The sequence below is a fragment of the Berghia stephanieae genome, chromosome 12, assembly GCF_034508935.2.
Source record: "Berghia stephanieae isolate SIO BIC M18660-M18661 chromosome 12, UCSD_Bste_1.3, whole genome shotgun sequence".
Taxonomy (NCBI): domain Eukaryota; kingdom Metazoa; phylum Mollusca; class Gastropoda; order Nudibranchia; family Aeolidiidae; genus Berghia; species Berghia stephanieae.
This window is the reverse complement of record NC_088371.1, coordinates 32588931-32599682: the sequence shown is the minus strand read 5'-3', so window position 1 is coordinate 32599682 and position 10752 is coordinate 32588931. Positions and strand designations below refer to the sequence as shown.

The following is a 10752-nucleotide window of genomic DNA, read 5'->3' as shown; positions in this document are numbered from 1 at the left end:
AACCTAACCCCCCCTCCACCTCCCTCCTCCCCGTTCTTCTCTCTTAACTGCTTTTTCATTATGCAAAACAGTAACAAAGAGAAGTGGGGTGGGTGACGTGACAGTATATAGTAAACGCACTGCTTGCTTTAATTCTATACAGATTTTTAAAATAACATTTATTCTGATCCCCTCCCCCCTGGTTCACTATTGTCAAAATAATATATCTTGTTGTATAACAATAATATCTTTTGTTACATATCTTATTCGCTTGGGTGGAAATTTGGTGGAGCGGTTTTGCAGACGACCCGGAGCTCACTTTATAAATCTGCAGGTCGCTAAGGAGATTCCTTCAAATGGAATAGACAAACGCGAGAGAGAGAGAGAGGGAGCAGAACTGGTCACGAATATAATTGAGTGATAAGTAAATAAATCTGAAAAATAACTTAAGTGAAAGGACGATTAAAGGAAACGTGAAGGAAAACAGAGATATATAGTGGAATATTTTCTTGATCTATCGCAGTGCTCAAGAAGAAGAAGAAGAAGAAGAAGAAGAAGAAGAAGAAGAAGAAGAAGAAGAAGAAGAAGAAGAAGAAGAAGAACGAGAACAACAAGAATAACAAGAGATTATCAAATTAACGACTATCGAGAGAAAAGACAACTCCTCCGAGAACAGCGATTACATAACACAAGGGAGATAACTGGATTAATTCTACAAGGATAAGAGATAATTGTGATAACATCAATATTATCCCAACGACAACCAGTTACAAATCGATAAATATTTGTGATGATTAGTTTTCGACATTGAGGATTATTATTGTTCTTAAGAGCTGATATATATTCAACGATAATTATTCTCAGTAAATAAATTCATAAATATATAGATATATAATTTAAGACAGAGAAATCTCGTATTCTCTGCACTCCCTGCCGTGAATACCGTGTATTCATAATATAACACTATTGGTATTACTGTGAATACACAACACAAACGTTATTAATCAACTACTCTGCAAGCAATAATATTTCGACTACATAGAAGTAGTTGGTTGTGATAATAATTATTATAACAATTGTGATAGACAACTCGATACGAGCAAAACAACTTTTCTGGAATTTGTGCCACCACAGACGCCACGATTGTGGACTGTACATCATCATGTAACCGGACAAAGTGAGTAATGATTTTGATTTTATATTTCTATGTTGTTGTCATCATTAGATTTGGTTTTGAGTTCAGTACTGCCGTACTCTGGAAAAACACATGTTTTAACGCGAAGTCCCAGGTTTGGAGTGTTTTGCCAAGATGAGGGCGATCGATATTTGAAGGACGAGTTTTCTGGCTAAATTTTAAAAAATGGGGTTTTCCAGAGTACGGCAGTATTGTAGATAGTAAAATAAAGATAAAAGATACACAACAAAAGTAAACGACGTTTCGGCCTTTGACCCTCTTTAGGTAAATAAGAAAAGGAAATATGTTATTTTACATTGGCATTATAGTTAAAACATTAAGGGTAAAAATGTGTGTGTTTGTGCGTATGTATATATGTGTGTGTACGTGTGTGTGTGTGTGTGTGTGCGCGCGCGTGCAAGGAAATGAGAGAGAGTGCGTGTGTGTGTATGTGTGAGAGATTAAGAGAGAGAGAGAGAGAGAGAGAGAGAGAGAGAGAGAGAGAGAGAGAGAGAGAGAGAGACAGAGAGACAATGATATGGTGTTGTATTAGATAGGGATAATGTAAACTACCACTCACTATCGTAGGATGAACCGGAAACTATTGTGAGTCACGTGATTGGATCAAGTGCGGCTGTGTGGTCTACTGGTGGATGCTGTGAATGTTTTAATTAAGGGCATAGCATCAATTCAATGAGACAGCTTGTCATTGAACTCACGCAGTAGAAAAAAATTTATGTAACAAATGAAAGGAAATGATCTAAAGTTTTGCTCTTTTAAGCATTCCTATTTCCTGCAGTTACTGTTTTCATTCAGGACACGATCCTTCGCCTTCGGATCGGAAGGTCGTGGTCTTGGGTCCCACTCCGAGTGGCGCATAGTTGAGTCCGTGGAAAAGACACTATATATATATATATATATATATATATATATATATATATATATATATATATATATATATATATATATATCGACCGAGATAATCTCCGGCTTCATGGGCCGATTAGCTCTGAAGGATGGTGGGCAGTATTTTCAATCTCATACGGTGTAAAAAAAAAAAAACAAACCCCAAAAGACAAAACAAATTAAAACAAAGCAAAAAAAATTATATACACACAAAAAAGATAATAAAGATTAAAAAGACAAAACAACACAACAACAAAAACAACAAAAACACATTTTTAAAAAAAAACAAAAAGAAGGAACAGACAAACAAAACAAAAAATAAAAAACCCAAACAAAAACAATTATTCAAAGTTGTTTTGTTTCTTTTTTAAAATAATTTATTTGATTTTTAAATTCAGTTTTGGGCACCGATTCATCCCAGCATAAAACCGTTAAGAGGCAGTCGGTAACATATTATGAACAAACAGTTAAAACAGTTCTCACTAAATAATAAAGATAGACTGGAGTTGACGTCACTCGAGTCTTTGTTATTGTTTTTATTGCCATCCACGCTTAAGAGTAATTTTCACTTAATTCTGTTACCCAGACTGTATAAGTTCATGGTTACACAGGGTTTCGTGTGTTGGTTCGTTACACTTCCGGATGGCAATGTTGTGAGCTTCTTAGCCAAGCGCATACTATCTATAGATAGTGTGCGCTTGGGAAATAAACTCACAACACTACCATCCGGAACTGTAACGGACCAACACGCAAAACTATTTGTAATCTTGAACGTTAATACAGTTTAGTGAGAATTACTCATAAACATGGATGGCAAAACACACACACAAAAAAAAACAACAACCCCCCCCCCACCCAAAAAAGGAACCCAAAACAAAACAAAATAAACAAAGACTTGAGTGACGTCATCTTCGTTCTATTTATATCAATCAGAATATAGATGGTTCGAAGATGACGTCACCCAGGCCTTTGTTATTGTTTTTGCCATCCGCGTTTGTGAGTTGTTCTCACTAAACTGTATAGATAGAATGCGCTAGGCCAAGGAGTTCACAACATTGCCATCCGGAAGTATAACGGACCAACACACAAACTCTGTGTAACCATGAACTTTTATAGTCTGGTTAATACAGTTTAGTGAGAACAACTCACAAACGCGGATGGCAAAAACAATAACAAAGGCCTTAGTGACGTCATCTGCACACTATCTATAAACCAGACTATAAAAGTTCATGGTTACGCAGAGTTTATGAGTTGGTCTGTTATACTTCCCGATGGCAATGTTGTGAACTCCTTGGCCAAGCGCATTCAATCTATAAATGTTCAAGGTTACACATAGTTTTGTATGTTGGTACGTTGTAACCGGCTGGCGGATGCTGTAAATGTTTTAATTAAGGGCATAACATCAATACATTTAGACAGCTTGCCATTGAACTCACAAAGTAGAAAAATTATGTAACAAATGAAAGGAAACTATTTAAAGTTTTGCTCTTTTAAGTATTCCAATCTCCTTCAGTTACTGTTTTCAGGACACGATCCCAAACCGACGTTCACTAATTTGCAGGTCTGATAACCCGTTATTATGGGCTCATTGTTGTAATGGAAATATAAACAAAATGACGCAAATTTTTGTTCCTGCTCACAACAATGTTAAACTAGGTCCATAATTGAGTTAGGATGTTAGACCTGTATATGTGTACACGTATACTCAAAATGATAATAATGATAATAATAATAATAATAATAATAATAATAATAATAATAATAATAATAATAATAATAATAATAATAATAATAATAATAATAATAATAATAATATAATAATAATAATAATAATATAATATACTATACTTATACAGCGCCCATTAATCCACTGACAAGTGTTCTATCGCGCTTTACAATCACCTAGACTATATAAACTAGCATTCACACTAGAACACTCACACACATACACCCGTACACTCACATACGGAAACTTCTCCGCGTCCACATACGCAAGCTCTTTACATGCACATTACTACCCTAAATTAAAACAAAGCATATTAATTGTCGAGAAACGCTCTTCTAAATAATTCGGTTTTCAATTTCTTTTTAAAGATTTCTAAATTTTCACTATTCTTAGTATTATATGAAAGGGAATTCCCGAACCTGGGCGCAGTCACTAGGAAGGATTTGTTGTGAAACAAGTTCTAAAAAGGTTTGAGAGTTTTTGACAAGGTCAGGGTAATTTTAATCGATCAACATTTGAAGGTCGAGTATTCGGGCCAAAATTTTAAAGACCTTTATTTTTCCCTCTGAGTTCGCCTATATAGAAAGGTATTCACTCACGTCTGAGAGATTCATTACAAAATCCACATTTTAATTTGTATCGCATCATATAAGAGGACGCGTGGCTTTGCGGTAAGGTACCGAGTTCGATCACCCACCACCTCGCTGTGTGGCCTTGAGCAAGCCACCTCGCCCTAGCTCAATTTGCGGCGCTGCACTGCGGCTGAGCTATTCCAGTCTTCCCTTGATTTCCCCATGGGGATGAATAAAGAGAATTTTGTTTATCTATTTTGTTTTCAACCATGTTTTCTCGTTTATTTACACAGGAATCCAGAATAAAAGACAAAAGACAGAAATAACCACACAGACCATCCGGAGTCTAAGAAAAGAAGAAAAAAAAATACCCAGGAAAGTCTGGCAGATATTCGATACTGGTGAAAGTGTAATCGATACTAACACAACCCAAAATGGAGACGCTGAAGGCCATTTCCGGTGTCTCTTTACTCATGTTTGTTTTCTTGTCGTGTGTGAGCGGTCAGGACTCCTTACACAGTGAGTCTCTTTCTTGTCGTTGTCATCATCATCATCATCATCATCATCATCATCATCATCATCATCATCATCATCATCATCATCATCATTACCATCGTCACCATCAGTATTATCATTATCATTACCACCAACACCACCCACCATCACCACCATCACCACCACCACTCCCATCAACCCCCATCCCGTCATCATCATCCTTATAACCCGACTCGACAAACCATTTCCCCAGGTGACGAAGTTCTGGTGGAAGAATTCAACCCTCACCACAGAATGAGAGACATGGACAACTTGATGAAACTGTCCAAAGAAGAACTGCTTGAACTAAAAAAACAGGAAGAACAAGCCAAATATCATGAGAAATCCAACGTTTTAAAATTCCAAATAGAAGACTCTAGACCCCGATTACCGGTATTAGCATTGAATGGGTCATCCCGACATCACATATCAGCATCATGGTCGTCATGGTTACTCAACAAACGTTTTTCAAGCCAGGGTTTACAATCCCAGCAACTACAGTCGGAGCTGGATAAGCTGGACGCCTTTAGAGTGTCGGACATTTCGCTTCCCCTTGAAGAGCTTGAGGACGAAACTCCCCTCCATCGGCACCGACGAGAACTGACTGAAGGAAGTGGAGAAACCTTGAGTAAGAAGATCAATATAGATAGTATGCAGATGACGTCACTCAGGCCTTTGTTATTGTTTTTGCCATCCCCGTTTGTGAATTGTTCTCACTAAACTGTATTAACCAGACTATAAAAGTTCATGGTTACACAGAGTTTGTGTGTTGGTCCGTTATACTTCCGGATGGCAATGTTGTGATTTCCTTGGCCAAGCGCATTCTATCTATAGATAGAATGCGGTTGGCTAAGAAGCTCACAACATTGCCATCTGGAAATATAACGGACCAACACAAAAAACTATGTTTATTAACCTTGAACGTTTATAGTTTGGTTAATACCATTTAGTGAGAATTACTCATCATAAACGCGGATGGCAAAAAAAAAAGACTTAGACAACTTAAATTAAAAAAAGTGATATCGTCACTCTTCTCTTCTTTAGAAATTCTCTTTTCTCTCTCCTCTTTCCTTCTCCTCTCTTCTCTCTCTTCTTCTTCTTTCTTCTTCTTCTTCTTCTTTCTTCTTCTTCTTCTTCTTCTTCTTTTCTTCTTCTTTCTTCTTCTTCTCTTCTTCTCTTCTTTCTTCTTCTTCTTTTCTTCTTCTTCTTCTTCTTCTTCTTCTTCTTTTCTTCCTTCTTCTTCTTCTTCTTCTTCTTTCTTCTTCTTCTTCTTCTTTCTTCTTCTTCTTCTTCTTCTTCTTCTCTCTTCTTCTTCTTCTTCTTCTTCTTCTCTTCTTCTTCTTCTTCTTCTTCTTCTTCTTCTTCTTCTTCTTCTTCTTCTTCTTCTTCTTCTTCTTTCTTCTCTTCTTCTTCTTCTTCTTCTTTTCTTCTCTCTTCCCTCCTTTTTTTCGTTCTGTCCATTCGTCTCTCTTCAGCTTCTTTTCCAAGGAATCAAGTATTCTTCCGAAAAGGAAATAATAATTAGTCCTCAGAAATTGGTACAATGAATCGAGTATCCCGGTTTGCAAGAGCGTGAAACGGACCATAGCAATTGCTTGCTAACTTGGATAAGCAATTGTCATAACAATCTTCTGGCCTAGTATTTAGTCACATTAACATCCTTTCTATATTTCCCCCATTCTTTTTTTCTTCCTCATTTAATCAAATTTTTTTTAAAAATTCTATCCCTCTTAAGAAAAGGGAAAGATCACCATTGTGCGTCGCCAAATGTCGGCCCAGGAACAGAATGAAGCGAGTCCTGAAAACGCCGCCCTTCGCAACGCCATCGCCCAAAGTCTTCAGAACTTTTTGAACACTGTTTTTACCGGCGCAGGGATTCAAGTAGACGTCCTCAATATAAGGTAATGATGATAATTTTAACCCTCTCCTTACCACCTGCAGCAAAATCGTCCGTCACATTTGTTACCGTAAAATATCCATTTTCTTAATCAGATTTATTTTGTACATCACAAACTTTGAAGAATGATCTTTGTTTAATTAATAGAACATAAAAGCGGTTTTGTAGAGAACTTGTTTGAGTTTTAAAAAACAATTTTTCTGCTTGGTAAGCCTGGCATTTTGGGAAAATACTGAAAATGATCGGTAAGGAGAGAGTTATTATTATTATTATTATTATTATTATTATTATTATTATTCTTATTATTATTATTATTATATATTATTATTATTATTATTATTATATTATTATTATTATTATCATTATATATTATTATTATTATTATATATTATTATTATTATTATTATATATTAGTATTATTATTATTATTATATTATTATTATTATTATTATTATTATTAGTAGTAGTAGTAGTAGTAGTAGTAGTAGTAGTAGTAGTAGTAGTAGTAGTGTGGTAGTAGCAGTAGTAGTATTTAGTAGTAGTAGTAGTAGTAGTAGTAGTAGTAGTGGTAGTATAGTAGGTAGTAGTAGTATATAGTAGTATAGTAGTATTATTATTAGTAGTAGTAGTAGTAGTAGTATATATTATAGTATAGCAGTAGTAGTATTAGTAGTAGTATTGCATGTTTGAGTGTTGTATTTTTCGGTTAAAAGTTCCATTATGTTAAATCTTTTGTGTTATATACCGTAAGCATATATAAATAATGTATTATTATTATTATATTATTAATTATTATTATAAATATTATTATTATATATTATTATTATTATTATTATTATTATTATTATTATTATTATTATTATTATTATTATCATTATTAATGCTCAGTTCTTTGTTTTGTTTTGTTTTGATTTTCCAGTGCCGATGGCGGGGATACGGTTTGTGAGTTTGACATTCTATGGATGACTGACGCCCTGACGCTGGTGGATCTCGCCAAGACCCTTCATCAACTTGATTTGTTTAACACATTTCAATTGGGTTCCAATGTGTATGGGATCAGCGATCCTTGTATTGAGAACGACAAGGGAGTTTTAAGTAAGTGTTACTGGTTATTATGGGGGATCCAAGAGCTCAGGTGGTAGAGAACTGGCATCAAAATCAAAGGGACAGAGATCGAATCCGGGTGAAGTCGAGAATTTTTTTCTGACACCCCTCCCCCCCCCCCAACCTCCTCCTCCGGTCCACCAGGAAGTGATTGGGTAGCTGGGACTGTTAGATCTGAAGGAAAGTACTTCGAGATAGACCAGCGTGATATCCAAAGGTTGGAAAAGACCCTTTACTCACGTTCTCTCACCGTATCAGGTGTAAAATGAGTACCTGGCCGTCAACAGCGTTGTCTCTGTCCGAAAAATTGTAATATCGCCTAACATGTTACGTGTTGGTGTTGCTCAGGGACCCTTTGTAAAGCGCTTTGAGCACATTTAGTGGATATTGCGCTATATAAAAGCTCTCGTTTTTAAAAATTGTTTGTTTTTAACTACGTGTATGCGTTACCTCAAACGCTTGTAGTCTGATTAAGAAAAGTTAGTGAGAACTAATCACATGATTGCCAGTCGTATTCCTTCATTCAATGCTTTTGTCTATTTACAGCGGCTGCCATATGTTTTTACTGCAAGGAAGGGAAACAAGTGTGTACCAAGAACACAGACCAGTCTTGGATTTGCTTGTAAGTTAACATTATTCAAAGCTGCCACTTGAAATTTCAAAAATGTGTCAGTAATGATCATCATCAGTCCGAAGATGAAAATTTTGGATTTGCATTTTGCATTTTCTGAAAGAATATGCTTAGCAAAACATTTTGATCTTTATTTGAAGTAAATCGGGTGATTTTTCAAGAAGTTATGGTCAGATGTATGGGAAAGGTATCCAGCAACCTTTCTCAAATTTCATACTTTTTCAACTTGACTAGCTGTAAAGAATATTTAGAAGTGAAATTAAGCTTTGATATTTCATGAATGTGTACAAAAAGAGTTGATTTAATCATCTATGATAAGAACTTATTTAAGATTTTAAAAATTTTTGACCTTCTAACTAAACTTGGCAATATCTCAGTTCAAACCTTTTCACCTTCCGACTGATTATGTCATTCCTGTAACACCAATTCGTAGTTTCCAAGAAAAGAAAAGAAAAATTCACTTTATATAGCTTCACAATTTTTTTTTTTAAATGCTCTACAGAGACCTGAATATAGGTTCTAAGGTACTAAACTTTCCTTTTCAACAATAATTATTGAGTCAAAGAGACCAATGCATGTCTATAGATAGTATGCGCTTGGCTAAGAAGCTCATAACATTGCCATCCGGAGGTATAACGGACCAACACACAAAACTGTGTTTTTCCATGAACGTTTATAGTCGTGTTAATACAGTTCAGTGAGCATTACGCATAAACGCGGATGGCAAAAAACAATAACAAAGACCTGAGCGACGTCAACTTCGAACAATCTATAGCCATCATCTTGTCTTGTGGTATGACACTCGCTTTCGAATCGGAAGGTCCTGGTTTCAGCGCAAAGTTAAGTCCTTGGAAAAGGCTCTTTACTCACATTCTCTCACCGTACTCAGTTAAAATGAGTGCCTGGCCGTTAACAGCGTTGTCTATGTTAGGAAAAAAATTGTAATATCGCCTAAGTGGCGTCATGTCTTGTTCTACATGTTATGTATTGCTGTTGGTCAGAGACACCTGTAAACATCCTTAAAAATTCAGCCGTCTTGACTAGCAATTGAACATCAGACCTCCCGATGATGTTGATGATGATGATGATGATGATGATGATGATGATGATGGCGATGATGTTGATGATGATGATGATGGTGATGATGATGATGATGATGATGATGATGATGATGATGATGATGATGGTGATGATGATGATGATGATGATGATGATGATGATAATGATGATAATGATGGTGATGATGATGATGGTGATGATGATGGTGATGATGATGATGATGATGATGATGATGATGATGATGATGATGATGATGATGGTGATATCATGGATTCATCAAGCTTAACAAACGTATTCCATTCTTCTTCCTCCTTCAGGACCCAACACAAGCGTAAGTAGAATTTGGATTTTGTCTGTGTGTTCATGTATTCTCAGATATTAATTCAACCACCACCACCACCACCACCACCACCACCACCACCACCACCACCACCATCATCATCATCATCCTCATCATCATCATCATCATCATCATCATCATCATCATCATCATCATCATCATCATCATCATCGTCGTCGTCGTCGTCATCATCATCATCATCATCATCATCATCATCATCATCATCATCATCGTCGTCGTCGTCCTCGTCGTCGTCGTCGTCATCATCATCATCATCATCATCATCATCATCATCACCACCACCACCACCACCACCACAACCATCACCATCGTTGTTGTAGTGGCCATGACCATCATTATAACAATTATTGGATATTCCAGGCTATTTCCCGTTCGGCCCGGCCCAGGGAGATTTCACCATGAGAAAAAACAGTGAATTCACAACCATCCGAGTGACCATTGGGAGTAATTTGCCCTGGGGCGATGAACAAGTTCGACGATTCTATGTAAGCATCCATCATCATCATCATCATCATCATCATCATTATCATCATCATCATCATCATCATCATCATCATCATCATCATCATCATCATCATCATCATCATCATCATCATCATCATCATCCATAACATCTTCATGATCAACAATAACAACAACAACAACAACAGCAACAACAACAACTACTACTACTACTACTACTACTACTACTACTACTACTACTACTACTACTACTACTACTACTACTACTACTACTACTACTACTACTACTACTACTACTACTACTACTACTACTACCACTGTTACAATTGTATAATACACTATAGTAA

General features: G+C 36.2%; 1 protein-coding gene across 1 annotated transcript in view; it reads left to right on the top strand.

Annotated features, from left to right (window-relative positions):
- Positions 1 to 244: 244 nt before the first annotated feature.
- LOC144957635 (uncharacterized) overlaps positions 245 to 10752 on the top strand; it is a 77120-nt gene continuing 66612 nt past the window's right edge. The window contains exons 1-8 of the mRNA XM_078888980.1: positions 245 to 1156; positions 4651 to 4876; positions 5106 to 5519; positions 6627 to 6792; positions 7708 to 7883; positions 8439 to 8514; positions 9900 to 9913; positions 10304 to 10428. Coding sequence (XP_078745106.1) covers positions 4792 to 4876; positions 5106 to 5519; positions 6627 to 6792; positions 7708 to 7883; positions 8439 to 8514; positions 9900 to 9913; positions 10304 to 10428 — 1056 coding nt within the window. The 5' untranslated portion in view covers positions 245 to 1156; positions 4651 to 4791. The remainder of the gene's footprint in view (positions 1157 to 4650; positions 4877 to 5105; positions 5520 to 6626; positions 6793 to 7707; positions 7884 to 8438; positions 8515 to 9899; positions 9914 to 10303; positions 10429 to 10752) is intronic.